This window comes from Lepus europaeus, chromosome 1 (genome assembly GCF_033115175.1).
Source record: "Lepus europaeus isolate LE1 chromosome 1, mLepTim1.pri, whole genome shotgun sequence".
Classification (NCBI taxonomy): domain Eukaryota; kingdom Metazoa; phylum Chordata; class Mammalia; order Lagomorpha; family Leporidae; genus Lepus; species Lepus europaeus.
Window position 1 is genome coordinate 122,060,243 of NC_084827.1, and position 19,315 is coordinate 122,079,557.

Consider the following 19,315-nt stretch of genomic DNA (forward strand, 5'->3'; position numbering starts at 1 on the left):
TGCCGGCGCCGCAAGGCGGAGGATTAGCCTGTTGAGCCGCGGCGCCGGCCTGCGTATTCAGTTTTGATCGTCACTGATCAAGAACACATTATGTAACTACATGACTACAATATAATGATGTTGTTCCTTTGAAAATGTGTTTATGTTCTAAGATCAAGCAATATCTTTAGTCTATGAGGTCTAAACATTTTCTCATAACAAAAACACCTTTAAACTAATGAATATGTTCTACAAATTTATTGGTAGGTCAGTTGTTCTCAACTTGCAACAGATATTATTATTAATGCTAGCTAGATTTCTAGGTCATCATATTACAGCTTGCTTGATCTATAACATGGCTGAGTAAGGGGACCAACTATATCTTAATCATTGTTCTTGATGGGACACTGGGTTCTCAGTTCTAGAAAAATTTTTAAAAAGCCTGGTTCTTCCAAGAATTTAGGACTTCTCCACAGATGCAACTGTTTTTGTGTGTAGACAAATAATAGAGCTGAGAGTCCCATTCCAAGAATGTTTAAATTACAAGAATAGTGGATGTGAAAGAAAATGCCTAATGTTGCCATTGACTCATTTACATTTTCTCCCAATTTTTATTTTGATCAAGCACAGACATTGGTAAGATCTTTTTTTTTTTTTTCAAGAATTTGTAACAGGTTTAAAGATACATCGATTGTCTAATGAGAAACCTAGATAGAGTGTGGATGATCTAACTTATAAAATATCTGTTTATGTGCACTCGTTTACATACCTTTTTTGATTATGTGCTGAGAATCATCACTCGAATGTAGTTAATTTCACTGGACAAGTTAAAAGACTTGACAAATTCCAAACTCTGGTGATCTAAATCCATGGTAGCCATTCCAGAGATATTATTGTTTATAGCATAAAAAGATGATTTTGTTACTCCAAAGTCTAACTTTGTTCTAGTAGTCTTCCTCCATGTCCAAATATACATTGTATGACTTAAAAATTGACTTTCTGGTAGGAACAGGAAATTTGAGCACTACACATTGTGGTGAGAACCTAACCATCTCTGATAGTGTTCAACTGAAGCACTGAATTTCTGTGACAATCCTGTGGGGAGGGGACTCCCAGCTGAAGAAGCAGCCTCTGTCTTCTAAGACTTCGGATTACTTCAGAGAAAAGAAGTTACACTTTTGTTTTAGTCAAAGATTTCACACAACAGTTTAGTGAAAAAAAGTTTCATAAAAAAATTAACAAGGATAGTTTCAAAGATGCTGAATTCATAGGATTATGTAGAGACCAGTATGACTTAATTAACTGTATGAACCATCTTTATTAACAGAAATCAGACTTATTTCCAAAGTGACAACATATCAAAGAAAAACATCAAACTTGCTGCCATTATCAGTTTTAACATTTTATTGCATATTTACAAGGTGTGGAACATCATAAGGATTTACAGTAGAGGTCAAATTCCCCAGCCCTTAAAAATCTAATAGGAGAGATCATATGATCCATACATAGGTATCTCTGAACATGAGCACTGGAAACGTACAGAAGATTATCAGTTTACAGTCTAACACAGGTGAATGCTCCATGGAACAGAACAGGTGGGAAGGATCAAACAGTGGATAAGAAAGTCACCAGAGCATAAAAATACTACAGCTAGGCGGAGCTGAGTTAAAAGGTAAGAATGAAAACATGATTTTAAAGGCTAAAATGTCCCACGAAAGCATAGCTACTCCCTATGCAAAACTGTGAGGTAGAACTCTTCCCACCCCGGGTTCTGCTTCTTTATCCACCCTTAGGAGACATCCCTGCAACAGGTGGTTCTCACATTGCTGTATCCAGAACTGATTAGTAATGCACGTGTTTTGCTATCTTTTCTACCCCCACCACAAAGTAAGTCTTTTCTGTTCAATGATCAGTTTTATTTTACCTACCAAAAATGGGTGGCAAGAGTTAGTAACAGATAAACCACTGCTGTTTCTTCTAGCTAATATATCACCATGCTTGGGCTTTGAGCTTTCAACGAATGAACTGTCAGTCTTCAGGCATAGGAACTCCCTGAGGAGCTCTTTTAAGCAGACAGGTCTTTGTGTCTCTCAACCGACACTCATTCTCAACCATGCACAATGTCATTTCTACCCCAAACCCTACAATTTCAATATGGATCATAAAAATAGTTTACACCTTTCTACACATCCAAAATATAAAATCCAGCACACAGAACTCCATTGGAAAAAAGTATGGCAGTTTCTTCCAAAACTACCCTATGACCCAGCAATTCTAATCCTAGGTATTTACCCAAGAGAAATGAAAACCTATGTCCACATAGACATTAAATAAGAATGATCACAGCAGCCTTATTTATAATTGTCATTCCTGGAAATAGCCTAGATATTCAACAGGAAACTAGATACACAAACTGCAGTATACAATGCAACAAGACTAAGCAATAAAAAGAACTGAGTTACTAATACACCCAACGTGGATAAATCTCTGCGGACACTATGGTGGTAAGAAATCCTGGTAGCAAAGAGTACATCCTACATGATTCTATTTATGCAGAACTCTAAAACAGAAAATCTAAATTATGAGGAAAAAAGGCCAGTGGTTGCCTTTGAGGGTTGTTGCATAGGGGAACGATTGACTGGAAAGGACCCTGTGGTTGCTTCCAAGGTAGTGATAATGTTCTACAATTTGATAGCACTGTAGCATTTGCCAAAATTCATAAAAGGCATGTGAAATTTTATGCATTTCACTGTATGATTTTATGTCAATAGAAAAATGCAAGCAACTATTGAACACTAGTTGATGAGTATGTTCTAGTATTTATAGCAGGAAATGTACAATGTCTGCAATTTAAAATGCATGAAAATGATCTGTACTGACGGATGACACAGAAAGCCTACTTAACACTTGCTAGCATCTAGGTAGTGAGTACAGTATAGAACTGTTTTAACTACACATTTGAAAAAGTTAAAAAAAAAATGTTGGGAAAAAACCCAGAGTGCAACATTTACCAAATAATGTTGTTGACAACTGCATTACTGATCTCATGACAGAAAAGAAATCATACTCTTCTGGTAACTGTTAATTTACAGGCTTCAGTTCCTTAAGGTTTTGTGAAAGGATAATCCTGAATGTGAGGTGGGTAATCAATTTTCAGAACTACTCTAGTTCAAAATGGCCAAAGTGGTATTTCAATACTATTTTAAAAAAATATAAATTGATATAATCTGAGCAAATCTGTTCACCAGACTAACATAAAAGATAATTAGAAGAAATATTCTTACATAAAAGCTAAGATGAAGAAACATTCCTAACAGAGAAATCAAGCACAGAAACTTTTACTCCAACTTTGAAACTAATCATGGCAACTACGAAAGAGGTGAGGCTTAACCACACATACAGAATGGGCCCTGTGTTCTGAGTAGAATGGCATCGACTTCACCCTCCTCTCTCTCTGAGAAGAAATATATGGACCCCTTGAAGACGTGGTACTGAACTTGTAAATACTTCTCAGGTGTTAGAGATTCACTAGGAACTACTGTCATAGCTCAAAAGCCCTTCTGTTGGACAGTTTTCCAGGAGTGATTTACATCCTTAGTAATACTGTTCTCAACAGCTAGCTGTTGGTAACTATCTTCAGTTGTGTGCTAAGCATTCCTGTATAACTACATACAGCCATTACATACTGCCTTATAAAGTTCTCACAAAAATAATCTTGAGAAAAATTTACTCACTGCTCTTAAAATATTTAGTCATAGTTCCAGCTTTCTTTTGATCTCCAAGTTCTTCATGTTCTAGTACAGGTTCTGCTCTTCCCTGAAGCACAAGGACTAGTGTTTATCCTTAAGCTTTCAAGTTTGCTTTAAAAATATCGCAGTGGTATTGTCATAACCAGCACCACACCCATGAACCTTTCAGGTATAAAGCCTCCCCTACATTTGTGGGGCATCGTTAGTTCCTTATACTCCATTACAGAACCAGGCTTTTTCTGTTGATCACCACTGCCAACCTTGTCAGGACTGCTCTTCTCAATAATAACTGGGTTAGTGATGATCTCAATGCTCCCCACCCCCCGCCACCCTTTTATACCTCATCATTGGGATACTCTAAATATCATGATGGATTTATGCCCTTGATGTTTCTAAGGGTTGGTGCTCACTTATACAGAGTATGGTTCTCTATTACTTGTGTTTATTAGTGTCATTGTGTCAACCTCAAAATAGGGTCTTCTACCTTGCTGGTTTATCATCTTCCCATAAAACGGCACATCTATCAGTTTAAAAGTCTTGCTAATTAACTGATGGGCTCTCCTACTCCCCACTTTGTAGTTTAGATCTGTAGTTCTGAAGGCACGTTTTTCTTGCACACAACTGCATTGGAAGTAGGGAGAGGAGACAAGAGCTCAGGCAGGTAGACATAAACCCCATGCTATTCCTCCCACCAACCCAACCTTAACATCTGAACCAAGGGAAGGATCAAAGACCATTTTCTATTCTGAACAAATGATGACACCTTCCATTTGTGCGTTTTGATTTTTAACATTTTACAAGATTATATTTCATCCTTGAAATCTGATGATTTCCCCATTTTATAGTCCCAGAAAAATTCACTATCTCCTACCCCCAAGGTCACAGTAAATGGCAAAGCCAGATTTTGAAGCCAACTATTCAAACTCTTTCCATTATGTTCACTACAGTTCTTTTTATAGCTTTTATGATTTCTTTATAATTCATGCCAGTATTTATGCTTCTTAGCTAAACCTAGACTTTTCTGTCACACACATGGAAGTCAAACAATATCAAATGTTGAAACCACTTCATTTTGCCTCCTCAAGCTATTTCTTGGTCTACGTATCAACCAGCAGTGCTCTTTCTACTCCCAGTTGAAGCTTCTGTGCGTTTCTTTTTTTTCTCAGAATCAAAGTTAACAGTGGTAACTTTACTAATGAGGTTAACTATTCAGCTGTGGTCCAGTTCATCTTTTTAATCCTAGAGAACTTTTCATGAGCTTAGGTAAAGATCTTAATCATGCAAATCTTGTAATTGATGGTGATATCTTTGTTGGTGTTTGCCTGTAGCATTCAGTACAAGCTCAAGTTGTGGAGGACTTTAGCCATCACAGTATATTCTATTTTCAGCAGCCATATTGTTTTACTGTGGTCTTGTGTAGTTTGGGTAGGATGTGAGGACAAAAGCACAAACTGGCAAGTAACACAGGGCATTGTAGAGAACTCCAAATTCTTCAAATGGGTATTGCACAATGAGATTCAGCTAACTCACAGTCATACTCCTTTGAGTAGGATGTGTTTAGATCACAGGCTTTGAGTTGCTTAGCATTATCAGAGTAACTTGTCATGTTCCTATTAAGGAGTATGACACAAGTAATAAACTAAATGGCCTTCCATACCACAGCTGACGAAGTAATGCAACAGCAAACACACTAAAAGGAGTAACACAAGCAATAGCCACTTTGAATACAATTTTCTATCAAGTAATGCAGCCTGGAGCTACCATCAGTAACCTTGCTGGCAGGATAAGCAGTTAAATCAATATCACCATGAGTCACCCTAACAGGAGGAGGTCACTGACAATAAGGACACGGAACAAGGCCTCTTTGATCTAGAATGAAGTGATCCTCTTTAAGTCACAACTCTACCAGGTTAGACATGAAGACAGATGCCAAAATTGCCATTATATATTGAACTCACACAAAAGCAAATATACAGTAAAAGGCTAAAAGGGGAAAAATCCCTCAGACCAAAAAACCAAAACTAGCTCAGCTAACCTTCCACTAATTCCCTGAGATAGCTAAAGTAACGTGGCAGGTTGGGGCATATACCACTCAGAAGCGAGCAGCTCTCTGTTGCACTTGAAGGCCAATGACAATTTGTGACATACAAGTTGCTTGTGATTTCCAACAGACTGCAGTCACTTCCATGTACTCTAAGTAAACTATGACCCTATATAAAAAAGTCACATTGGGGGGCACTGTTGGGTTTTCTTTCGCAAATATGTGTATATAGATACACATATAAAAAATAGTAGCAAAATTCACAAATGAAGAACAGTATTATGTTGAAAGCATATTTGACTTCATGTGAAATACTCAAATTACAAGTAACATTTCCATACCCTGCCTTATTTTACTTTTTGCAGGCAAGACAGCTGTTATACAAAAATGAATTCACTTGGTAATTATGAGTCTATGAGTTGATGGTATAAATACTGACAAATTGTTCCTCTTTTAGCAGTCATAGTAAAAAGTTTGACTGCTCTGAGTCAGTAGAATAGATACTGAGTATATTAACTAAATATCTAAATTAGCTAACTTAGCTAAAATATCACATGACTTCCCTATAAGAACATTTATTCACAAGTCAGTCTTAACTGTAGGAAATAAATGCTTAAAACACACATCAGACAGCACTACAAGTATTATTACTAAGAGAACTGAGCATCTAGTGGGCATGGGCAGACCAGGACCAGAAGTAGCACAAGATGGCTAGCGCCGTGGCTCTCTAGGCTAATCCTCCACCTGCAGCGCCGGCACCTCGGGTTCTAGTTCCAGTTGCTCCTCTTCCAGTCAGCTCTCTACTGTGGCCTGGGAGTGCAGCAGAGGATGGCCCCAGTGCCTGGGCCCCGCACCCACATGGGAGACCAGGAGGAAGCACCTGGCTCTTGGCTTCGGACTGGCACAGTGCGCCCGCCGCAGCGGCCATTTGGGGGGTGAACCAATGGAAGGAAGACCTTTTTCTCTCTAACTCTGCCTGTCAAAAAAAAAAAAAAAAATGTAGGACAAGATGCCTTCCCCCCAGAGAGCTTACAGAGTAGCAGGTATAGATTTAAATACTTGTAGAATGTGGTCAAGCACCATCATGAAGACTGAAATGAAAAATCACAGAAGTTCACGCTTACAGGAGTAGAGCCCTAGAAGAGGATTATCAAGTATAGAAAAGAACTCCTCGGATGCTCTCAGAAGCAGTGGTGGCACAAGACAGCAGGGAGCAGCTGAGATCTGGCCTGTTTCACCAGGAAAAATGGCTGCACCGTCCAGGACATGAGGGTGACAGATCCTTGGCTGAGATGCCAAGCAGACAGCTGAAGCACAGGTCCAGGCATGTAATGCAGGACACTGGGACAGAACAGAAACCCTAAGGTTGATTCAGCTACAGCAGAGCCAGAGCGTTCCGAGGACAGATGCTGGGAGTACACACATGTCAAAGAAGGGTTTGCGAGGCCACTCCAGATTATGACAGGCATTAGCATTTTCCAGGGAAGAGACAGTGTCGGGTACAAATGGTAAAGAGAAGGTGAGATAGGTAAGAGTGCAGGCTGAGAAGAGAGCATTCATGTGGTGGTTGTTGACTTTCAAAAGAACAGTTTTATTACATGCTGCGCCAAACTAGACTACAAGGTGCTGAGTGGCGAGTGACGAGGACATAGGGCAACAGGGCCAGGAGAGAATTCTCCATGAAATCTGGCAGTGGAAAAGGCTGGTAGAACCAGCAGAGGAGGTTTTTTGCTCTGGCGGATACATGAGCCCATTTGTAGACCACAAAAAGGAGCCAGTATACAATTTTTTGCATCATTCTGTATTGATTAAAAGCCTAAAAATGACTTTTAATCTTTAAAAAACTTTTTCTGAAATAAAAATTAACACAAATATTAAATTATATGCATTTCACCTTGTAAACGTAATATAAACATAAAGCACTAACATTTTTGATTAATTTTATTTCTAAAGGAGTGTACAGCTCTTGTTATTATTCTATTTCAGAATTTGTTTTGCTTCTAGACTATCAAGAGAAATTCTTTATTAACAGTTGCTTTCTAACTCTGATACAAAGGATGACACTGGGTAATCATGTCTGACTTCTGCCTCAGACCTCCTCCCCAAAGACAAAGGATATTGTGGGCAGTTAGTAATTTGAATAACATTTTTCAAGTTGAAGAAGAGAAAAATCAGGACTCCAATAAGTTCTTAAAAGATCTAAATTGTTTTTCACAATTATTTTTCATGATAAAACATGCTTATTTATTATATACACGTGCTTACATATAAATTTCCTGGCTAAAATACATGCAATCACCATGAAAAAACAAATATTAAACCATCCTCACAATTCTAAGAATGCCCTTTTAAATAAGGCACTCATATTTGGAAATAGGATACAACTATCAAATTAAATAAGATGTTTAAAGAAGCCTTTTTATTAAACACAACTTTTAATACATTATCAATACAAATAGGAAATGTCTTTTAATGAATATGATATATCAAAGATATGAAGGGTTTTCTCCATATTGACACAACAAAAATAATCAGATTTGAAGAATTACAAACCAAAATTCTGAGGACACCACTGGCTAGCAGTAACAGTTTAACCACAGTCTAAATTCACTACACCACCTGGGGAGGAAGGGTAACCATTTTTTTAATAGAATTTCTAAACTCTTATTAGCACCATTCAAAGCTTATTATCAGTTGTTCATCTACAAACTGAAAGGTCGGGTAAAGCTTTAAAGCTAGTTTTCAGTGCAATGTTTATAGTTCCTTTTAAGATACTTGGAGTCTATGGTCTCAAAGCATGTTAAGTAATTATGCCTTGGTGGCTGCAAGGTGTTAGCATGTAGAGCAGTGTGTCATGGGAAGAAACGAGGCTTATCCTGCTGTGAAATGCATGGTAATGTACTGTGGCTAATGCGGAGTATGCTGACGACATGCGGGAATATGAACTGCAGCTCTGCAGGAAGCTGGTGGCTATTAGCTCTCTGTGGTCACCATTTCAGGATGTCTCAGCTGCTGCCTTTTCAGACTAACTAGTTTCATCCTGTCTCTGATGTGTTCTGCAGTAGAAGCCATGTCACCTGGACTCCCAAAATATTGTTCAGTTCTAAAATCAAAACACACAGAAAAACCCCAGATTAGTAGAAATCTATTAATTTTACAGTAAATGCAAAAGCAAGCAAAATTACCAGAGTACCCATGTGATATGGCCTATGTGCAAAAATCAGTTTATCTGCATACCATACTGTTTGAGTCCTAAGTAATTCAGTAAGAAAACATTTTTTAATGGCATAAAACATGTTAAGAGTCAAGAAAACTCTATTAGTGTATAAATGTCACTGTGTTTGCTTGTTTGTTGCAACTTGAATAAGCCAAATAATGCAACATTGGAGATATTCTGCTTTTCAGTTTGGGGTGTGTAGTGTACATGAACAAAAAATTTGTATGTATTCTTGAGTGCCAATAGCCTAATATAGCTGGCAAGTAAAATATTCTTTTTAATGCTTAGATATTATTGGGCACATTAATAGATAAAGACAGTTAATCTTCCCCTACTTGCTAAGATACTATATTTAGAGTCATAAAAAATATTTCAGAAATGAAGAGTTCTCAGGAGATTAACTGGTTGACTTCATAATTTGTTAGGTAAGAAAACTAAGGCCTAGAAAGCTAGATGATGTGAGCTTCTACGTCACACACTAGAAAAATCAGAATTTAAACTGCATCTTCATTCCGCAAATCCAGACCACCAATTTCTTCTACTTTACTGGAAGAATGTATAAAAGATAAACTAAGTTACCTGCCAAACTTAACAGAGCATAAACAGGCTACCATAATATTAATAATTAAAGAAAATGTCATACATACCTTTGAGAAATTTTTAATTTAGCACAAAATCCAAAAACAGATGTACATAAATTTTGAAATGAGCATAAAGGTGGGTGTTTGTACAATTTAACTACACCGTACTAACTCTCTGTTTTATCCTAACAGGATGAGGAAATGACACAGGGACTGTATGCGGAACAGAGCGCGAGTACTCACTCCAAGGATGACCTGCGCAGATGGGGGGCCACACTGTGACAACTGGCTGTGGGAGGTCGGAAGGTGAGCGTACCAGAATGGAACAAGTAATCAGGATCACTGCAATAGCACTGTTACTAGCTGAAGTCTGCTGTCTTTCATTGCTGATGTGTAAGATGATTTACAACTACCTTTGACTGTTTAAGTTTACACACGGCCAGAGATTTCTAAGTATAGACTGTGCACAATGAACTTTCAAGGAAACATCATGACGTCTTTTCAGTATCAATCAAAATAATCACTGGATGGTCATTACCCGGTAGTTGTAACACATGTTATGTGTCAGGTTCATTGACGTTCTTTATCTACACTTAACTATGGTAACTCAGCCACAGAGATGCAAAGTGGCTTGCCCAAGATATCACAGCTGGGACATCTGGCTCCAGAATGTACACTCAATCCAACACAGTTTCCTAACAAAGAAAGTCTCTTTTGCTTTTATTCTATGGTTTCTCTATCATTTGAATTACATAACCTCTGGGTTGTCTCTAAATGATTTTCCCTGAGAAGTCTTGATCACTAGGGATAAGGATCTTTCTGACCTTTTACTGGCCCATTTTGTGATTGATTATTTCTTATTTCTACCATCAACTATTTGAAATGGAAAGGAACATGCGAATCAGGACTCCATCACTTTACACACAAGGAAATTAGGACAACACATCGCTCAGTGAAAAGAGAATGGATCTGGAGCAGAATCATTCTTCTACAACAAGCTGTCAAGAGACAAAACATCTGATGTCAGCAAGTATCACTGTTACTACTGCTAAGAGCTGAGTTTGTGTTTCTTTTTTTTGAAACCAATTTATTGTAGGCATTGAAATTGGACCAAAGCTAATTTACTTGGCTTTTTAAAGATCAGATTTTCCTCTCCTAATGATTTCACTTTAAGAGTTCACCAATAAAAGGATAAAAATATTAGAATATGCAGCATACCCATCAGGATAAACTACAGGAACAGTTAATCTATCCAAAAGTGATTTCCCAACTGCTTCAATTTCATCAAATTGCTCCTCATCATTAATAGCTTCAGGCTCTTCTGGACAGTCTTGCAAGATCTGCAACAAATAAAAGGGCAACATCAATCAAGAAACACAGAAAGGGAATCAAGCTCATATAAATTTAGTAGTGTGAAGTTTTGGGTTTATTCTTGGCATTTTCATAAATACCTTGCATAAGACTGACTTATTAGCAAGTCTGGCTAAAAAAATCAGAACAGGATCAAGAGTTAGGAGCAGCAGTTAAAATACATAGGCTCATATCCCATATTGGAGTGCCTGGTTCAAATCTTGGCTTCTCTGCTTCTGCTCTAGCTTCACGCCACTGTGTTCCCAGGGAGGCAGAAAATGATGACTCGAATACTTGCGCCACTGCCATCCACATGTGAGTCCCAGATTGGGTTCCAGGCTGCTGGCTTGGTCCTAACCCAGTCCTGGCTGTTGCGGGCATTTGGGGAGTGAATCAGGGGATGGAGGGTCTGACTTTTAAATACAAAAATAAATAAATACAGAGGCAGCATTGTGGCACAAGTGGGTTAAGCTGCCACTGACATGACATACTGGTGTGCAGGTTTGAGTCACAGCTGCTCTGTTTCCAATCCAGTTTCCTGTTAATGAGGTTGAGAAGGCAGTGGAAAATGGTCAGGTACTTGGGCCCCTGCCACTTATGTGGAGGATAATCACTCCTCCCCCCTCTTTCTCTCTCTCTCTCTCTCTGCCTTTCAAATAAAAAATCTTTAAAAAAAAAAAAACAAACTTTTTTTAAAAGAACGCCTTTCCTACTCTCTTTTAAAAAAGGAAATTCAAATAACAAAATGAAATACATATTTCCTACCAACAATATAAAAAAGTCTATAGTGATTTCCAAGAAAAAAATAAATCTAGACTACTACTTCAAAATTAAGTTTAACCCATTAAGAAGTCTTCTCTCATTCACTAAGCAGCTATTTACTGAATAGTTTACCATATGTTTATTTAGCAGTTTGCAATGTGAATAAGATGTAGGCTCAGTACTCAAGGACTTTATAGACTTCAAAAATGAAAGAAAAAACAAATGACCAATAGTATGTTAAGAGTAGAAACATGTAACTTATGTGAAGACCTAGCTGGACACGATCCATCTGCTCACTTAATTGACAGAAATTGATCAGGTTACAATTCTGAAGTAGGAAGCTCTATAGTCTTAATTAGATACTGTTTTTTTTTTTTTTTCTTAACTATAGCCATTTAAATTTAATTTCAAGAGAGAACTGCAAAATTTGGAGGAGGGAACAGAAAAAGAAGCATTTATTTTATGATGTTTTTTGCACTGTATTTTACTTAATCCAATAGTGTTATCTCAGTGTCACTCACAAGTAGACATTTATTTTTTATTTTAACATTTAACTGAGACATTTTCCAACTGTTATACTATATAACTCGCTTACAGTTGTGGTTAAATTTATGTTTGCTGATAATAAAATAAAACAATCAAGAGAAAAACAGTACCTGATAACAAAGGGCTTTACAGAGGTTTGCAAAACAAAATAACCTTAAGTCCAGTTGATTATAAGTAATTTAAAGGCAAAGTAGCAGAAAAAAATAGAAGTACTAATTTTCTATTAAAAACTCATAACTGTATTTATTCTTATATGACCTCTTAAGAGTTTTAGATCTTAAAGTGTCCTTGCAGATGACTTTTAAAAGTAGTACCCTAAGGCCAGCGCCGTGGCTTAACAGGCTAATCCTTTGCCTTGCGGCGCCGGCACACTGGGTTCTAGTCCCGGTTGGGGTGCCGGACTCTATCCCGGATGGCCCGGGAAGGCAGTGGAGGATGGCCCAAGTCCTTGGGCCCTGCACCCGTATGGGAGACCAGGAGAAGCACCTGGCTCCTGGCTTTGGATCAGCGAGATGTGCTGGCTGCAGCAGCCATTGGAGAGTGAACCAACAGCAAAAAGGAAGACCTTTCTCTCTCTCTCTCACTATCCACTCTGCCTGTCACACACACACACACACAAAAAGTAGTACCCTAAAAAGGTATCAGTGGTTTTAGAAGGCAGGTGAAGAAAGTGGTCCTGCGACTTCAGGGAGTAGGGGAGCTCCTGGGGTGAAGCTCTGTTGTTTCAACAGTACACTGAACAAACAGAAACTTCCTCAAGCAGCTCACTTATAGTCATGTACTTTTCTGTACTAATAGTATAGTTCACAATAAAAAATTTCATTGGTCAGTAGATAAACAAGCTAAGCCATCCTATATACTTTCCTTTGTCATCATTAGGCCCATCTTAACGGAAACACTTATCTGTAGGGTTCAGTGACCAAATACGAAAGAGTTAGCTATGGACACTTTCCAATAGTTTTATATTTATTCTTACTCTCATTCTTTCAGTTGGACAGTCTCTACTTTAAATTATAAAATCACAAAATTTTGTGACAGTTAGTAGTAGCTGACAAAGCAGAGTTTCTTCTCTGGGTATAAAGCACGAATTCAAGTCATGACAGCCTGGAGAAGCAACATAAGGGAGGGACCCAGTTTTGCCATCCAGTTTTAACTTCAATACTCTAAAGACAATATATTACATCTAAATGGACTTCTACAATGTGACTGGCACATTTTTAAAAAGATTGGTCATAAATTAATTGCTAAAATGGATACATTTTAAACACACAATAAATAGTATTACAACTACATTTTTATAAAAAGCAAACCTTTTCAGCATTTGAGTGAAATGCAATAGCCATTTCCAACCTATGTACTCTCTCCTCAGACGCGATGGTAAACTGTTTCCACACTCGGTTCAGGCGAGGAAGGGTGTCCCCTGAGGACCGAGAAGTGCAGCGCAAAGACTGGCACAGCACAACAGTCGCCTGTAACAACTGTCTACCATAGTCATAAGTGCTCTACAAAACAAACAGGAAATATGCATTATAAGGAAAGAATTCTATAAAGAAGGATGAGAAAGGTGTCCAAGAGGACTATGACAGCAATTAAGTGATGCTACTAGAAACCAATTAAATGAATCCAGTGGCCATTATTACTAAAATGATCTTCATGCATAAATAATGCTGGGGATGCAATTCTTTTAATTTATAATAAATTTCTTCTTTGTTAGGTCTCTTCCTTTTATTCTGATTTCCCCATTTCATTCTGCCAAATTCCACGGGCCAAAATATCTGCTCAATAATTAACCAAAATAAGTGGGTAAAATTTGGCACTTCATATTCCATTTAGGAAACCACAACTGTTATATTGTGAATTCGATTATTAGGGAAAATAAATTAAGATTCTTTTTACCACAACTCTGTAATAATTTGTTAACATTAGAGAGATGCAGAAAATGAGGTTTCTAATACACTGACATGAACATATATTTCAAATTAACTTCTGCAAATGAGCAGCTGGATTGCTTAAAAGGGCCATAATATGAATATAAATCAGAGGGAGCATACAGAATCTTTATCTGAGGAAGCATAAACCCTCTCAAGGTTACGCAGGAAGTGTTGGTGCACCAGCTGACATTTTCTTAGTTCTGGGATACTTCTAGAAAAAACAAAACTAACCTTCTTAGACTTGGAAGATTAAATTACATTACAATCATGCAGAAAGCTATTCAAACAGTGAGTGTGTAGAAAAGGAAGGTAAGCAGTTCTGCACCTGTGCAACATCAACAAATTTTCTATGCTTTTCCAGTAAAACTTTCGTTTCCTGAGCATCATCACCCAATCTGATGTGGGTCTTAAGCAGAGCATCCAGAAGTTCACTGAGCCATTCTACAGCCTAAGTTAAAATAAAGCAAACTGAAGTTAATTCATTACTCACTACTGGTTACACTGAAACATCATATTTATACAAATATTATGATCAATTTGTTCATCACAATCTTAATAACTTATTTTATTCCATGCCAAGGTATATAAATTAATGAGCTCTCCTACTCTTCAAAACTTTTAAAATACAAAGGCAAAACTACTAAAGAGAGACAGTCTTTTAAGATTAATATCACATAATAGAAGATCATGTATTTCTGTAATACTCATCTTTTGGGATATCATTATAGATTTCTGTTGTAGTTTGAAAACACACATTTCCTTGACATTAAGCTAAAATGATGTTTGGTGGCTAATTACACAAAGGTATCAACAATTTCATCTGGCACTGAAAATTCTCTTGTGAGTTAAAAGCAATGTGCTACACTAGCCTTTATCCTGGTATGTACCTGACAACATACTCAACGACAATAAACAACAGTCACAATCTCTAGGTTCAACAATGAATTCACTGAGAAGATAAGAAATCAGCAAGCAAGCTGAGAATACCAAACTTAATTTTTCAACAGATGAATGCAGAATCTGACCTAGTGAGTTTCCCTTCTTAGGATCATGAAATACATACTCTTCTTTATAGTTAGATAGAATTCATCTTCCAAAAAAGGGGTCCTTACCTGGGCAGCATCTTCTTCACATTTAAATAACTGCACCATCTGGAGCATCTTTAACCGTCGCACATCTACCATGTCTTCACATCTAATGAACCCAAACATAAACTTATTATTCCATTTTATTGATTGCTGTTATAACACCATCATGTGACACATACAACTTACATGCTACCTGAAGGATACTGAGTGACAACCTCTCTTAACTCATTAAGTCTTAAGTTTTCAATTCTGTGAATGTTCAATTATGTAGTATTTATTCAAAGTTACCATAGTGATATTAATGTCTCAATTTAAGTCTTTATAGGTATCCTATTAGGACTTTAGGACATAATATAATAGGTTAAGGATAATATGGATTCTGTAAAATACTGAAGCAGAGCATAAATGCATTAATATCTTAAAACCCAAAGAAACCTGCATTTCTAATTACTACTAAACATAACTTAAAGATAAAAAATTCTCAAATTCTCAAATATTAGTTCAGTGAATGATGGTCTAAGGGAATTTCTAAAAACTAAAATGTTTCCATTGAAGTATACTGCCAAGAATAATATTTAATTCTAAATTTTAAAAGGCCCTCATCTGCCTATTTAAAGGAGGGAAAAAACTCTACAGATCTCTGGGTGGAGAAAAACACAATTCAGAGTACTTTTTTAAAAATCTCATTGCAGTCTGCTTAGATAATATACTCAGCTCTTCTTCCATGTACTGTAGGTGGGAAGGGCATTCTCACAGTAGAGCCAAATCCCAATAACAAGTTATACAATAGGTACTAGACTACTACAGTCACAGTTCTAACAGAAAGTTTAATGAAAAGGTTAGCACAGGTACTAAGTTATACTTAGATAGGAGTAAAACGTTCTGGGGCTCCACTGCACAGTAGAGTGACTATAGATGTATACATGTATCAAAATAGCAGAAGGTACTCCATAAATACACAATTTTATGTCGTTAAAATAAACAAAAAGTGAACTAAGAATACAAAAGTAATAATCTGAGGGTTATTTTTATAAAGATGCTCTCAATAAAAATATAGCATAATATTAAGGTGTAACTTGGTTAAGGAAATTCTACAAGGTACTGAAGAGAAATGACAACTGTTTTAGAAAATCTGAAACTAAAAGCAACGTAAGACTGATGAAGATGATATTATATATATAAAATCAACACATATTACACGTTATCTATTAGATGATGTGCTGTGAGGAAAATAGGACATAATCCTTCCATTATTAAGTTTCATAATGTCCACTTTGGGGAGAAGGACTTTTCAATAGACAAAGTAATAAATGCTTTTATGGAGCTATGTAAAAGCCTTAATGGGAGTAGGGAGGAATAAGTGACTAACTTGCCTTAGAAATCCTAAAAGGTGTTCTATTGAGGTTTGGAGGTATCCTATTGAGGCTTGGAGAATAAGGGGGAACCCATCAGGCAGAAAATGAGGAAAGGAGTATTAGTTACAGATGCATGTAACAGCATGACATAGTCAGGAAAATGAAAATAAATGTGTGAATTCTGTAGGAAATATGATGGGTCTCCTGCACTATTCCTGAAAGAATGAGCTTCATCTGCAGACAGGAAGGGAGGTCACCTAACAATGGTTTATATAATCTTTGCACTTTAGAAAATTACTCATGGGTGTAACAGGCTGGTGAGGCACAAGGATTTTAGGACAAATCCCAAGTTTGGTAGCAGATAGAAACTTTAACTTAGATATAAAAATCAAGAGAACAGCAAGTTTTGGGGAACAATGATTACAATCTGGATATAAATTTGAAGAGTGTATGTGGCACCAAGCCAGAAATGAGAAGTAAGCAACTGGAATTATGACTTTAGAGCAAAGAGGTGGGGTCTTAGCAAGAGCCCTAACTACTGAATTTTGTTAATGTCAAAGAAAATCATTAAAGTAATAAGACTGTCTATAAAGAGGAGAATTTGGACTCAGAACAAACCTTAGGAAGCAGTAGATCTATCTATATGAAGAACAAGAATCAGAGAGGAAATACAGTGCCAGGAGGAAGATCATGAAGGAGTTTCAAGAAGAAAAGTCAGTTGTGCCCAACACTATTCAGAGTCAAATAAGGACCACAAGTATTTCATGGATTGTGACAGAGATCAAACTTACATATGAAAATTACAGTTAAGAGTGAACTGAATTGAAATGATAAGGGTAGAAGCCAGACTGAAGAGGACTGAAAAGTTAAATAGAGGTAATACAGAAGTGGTATGAATGCAGGTTAGACTTTCAAATGACTTGGCTGGGAGGAAGGAATGAGAGCTTTAAGACTTGAAGACAAAAGTTTGAACAAGATCTACATAGGAGTGCAACTGTTTATTTTATTTTTTTTTAAACAGGAGAGATTTAAAAATTTAAATGAGGCACAGGAATCAGAGTAAATAATGGGAACTGATGGAATGAGAGAGAGAGAAGACAGGAGAGTGACCCAGTTCTGAGTCTGTATGGAAGGAAGACTTTAAGAGGTGAGTTCCATCACTTCTGTAGTATATACTTCTGCAAACATGAGGGTCAGATATAGAGGGAATTTCTGTTCTCTATTTGCTTTGAGATACAGAGAAGGGTTTCTGAAGGTCTTGTGCATGACAAAATTTTATGCACCCATGCTAGATTATTTGTTCTTGAACATTAATCCTTTACTTTGCAACTTTGCAGTTACTGATGCCAACTGAATTTTCAAAGACTCCTTTGAATTTCTAGTTCTGTGTCAAATGATACAAAGCATAATCAGTCCATTGTCTAATCATTCCACAGTGAATAGGAGAACAATGCGCATATGGCAATTTGTATGAAGTTCAGATGAACAAACAGATTAGTGGAGAGAACAGATTTAATAGTAACTCTAAACTAAATGACAAAGGAAAAAAAAAATTCTCCAAAAAGGTTTTCTTATAGCACAGTAGAGTCGTAGGCTATATTGAGGATACGTAATGTGAAGTACTTGAATCAAACTGAAATTTTTATTACAGGTATAAATGGAAAAGGTATGCAATAGTTGAACAAATTGTCATTGTTAGTATAATTATATACAATAAACTACTATATGTCTACTACATAGCAGAAACGAACTTTTAGTTTGTAAAGGATAAGTTATATAACTTTCATTTTAATTAATACTCTATTAGCTTGGTAAAAATTAACAGTCAAACTTTGCCTTTGTTTCCTAAGCTGCATATCTTCCATCACTCCTTGTATGTGGTCCACATTTTCTTTATTTTCAATGGTTACATCCTTTCCATAGGCCCAGGATGCCTGATTGGAGATCTGATCCAGGAGACCTTGACCTTTTTCACGTAAACCTTGCAAGCCCACATCTAAAATAAAAGTTATTAGATATAATCTCTTAAATAGCCGAGATGTTCCCCATCCCTTAACTAAATGCCCACAGCAGCCTCTGTACTTGGATTCAAGCAGAAAAAACCCTTTCACTGTGGTTCATTGGAATTTTCCTTTGTGCAAAATTCTCCCCTAAGATCATTTTCAAAACTTGAATTTCCATAAATCATATTTAACTTGTAAATACTCAAAGCAGAAGGAAGCATGGGAACTACTATTTTGATGAATAAAATTTTTATATTTGTTTCCCTTTCTGCTTATCTAACTTTTAGAAGAATAAAGTATTTTCTTTAAAATGTGTAAGATATCCTGAGATCGCAAAACACTCACGTGACACATAATCAATGTAAACACTGTGAGTAAAGTAGAGTCCCAGGTACACACCATGATAAACAGCATTTGGGATATGTTTACAATATTCAAAGTTAGAAATGTGTACAGGAATTCTTTTCTGTTTTTTAAGGAAAAGCATGGCTCAAGAAAACCTGACATTTTAACATAAACTTTACTGAGCATATTAAATGCTAACTATGTATTATGCATATTAGCTGTTAAGATAACAAAGAGTGCAAGTAAAATGTCAATACAAGCATAACTTTCAAACCAACTCCCTCAAGTTATTTTCAACAACTGATTAGTTTCAGTCATGTGCTACCGCTTTCTGCTACTACTATGCTTTAAGGTCTTGTTTCTCTTTC

The 19,315-nt window shown here is 36.7% G+C and overlaps 1 protein-coding gene across 2 annotated transcripts in view; it reads right to left on the minus strand.

Annotated features, from left to right (window-relative positions):
- Positions 1-1,369: 1,369 nt before the first annotated feature.
- Positions 1,370-19,315, minus strand: part of SESTD1 (SEC14 and spectrin domain containing 1) — a 154,211-nt gene continuing 136,265 nt past the window's right edge. Inside the window, exons 13-18 of one of the 2 annotated variants that reach the window (XM_062188571.1) lie at positions 18,436-18,595; positions 15,269-15,350; positions 14,482-14,604; positions 13,536-13,727; positions 10,786-10,907; positions 1,370-8,872 (exon numbers count right to left, since the gene is read on the minus strand). In XM_062188571.1, coding sequence (XP_062044555.1) covers positions 8,743-8,872; positions 10,786-10,907; positions 13,536-13,727; positions 14,482-14,604; positions 15,269-15,350; positions 18,436-18,595 — 809 coding nt within the window. In that variant the 3' untranslated portion in view covers positions 1,370-8,742. The remainder of the gene's footprint in view (positions 8,873-10,785; positions 10,908-13,535; positions 13,728-14,481; positions 14,605-15,268; positions 15,351-18,435; positions 18,596-19,315) is intronic. The other variant, XM_062188580.1, reaches the window with a different exon arrangement.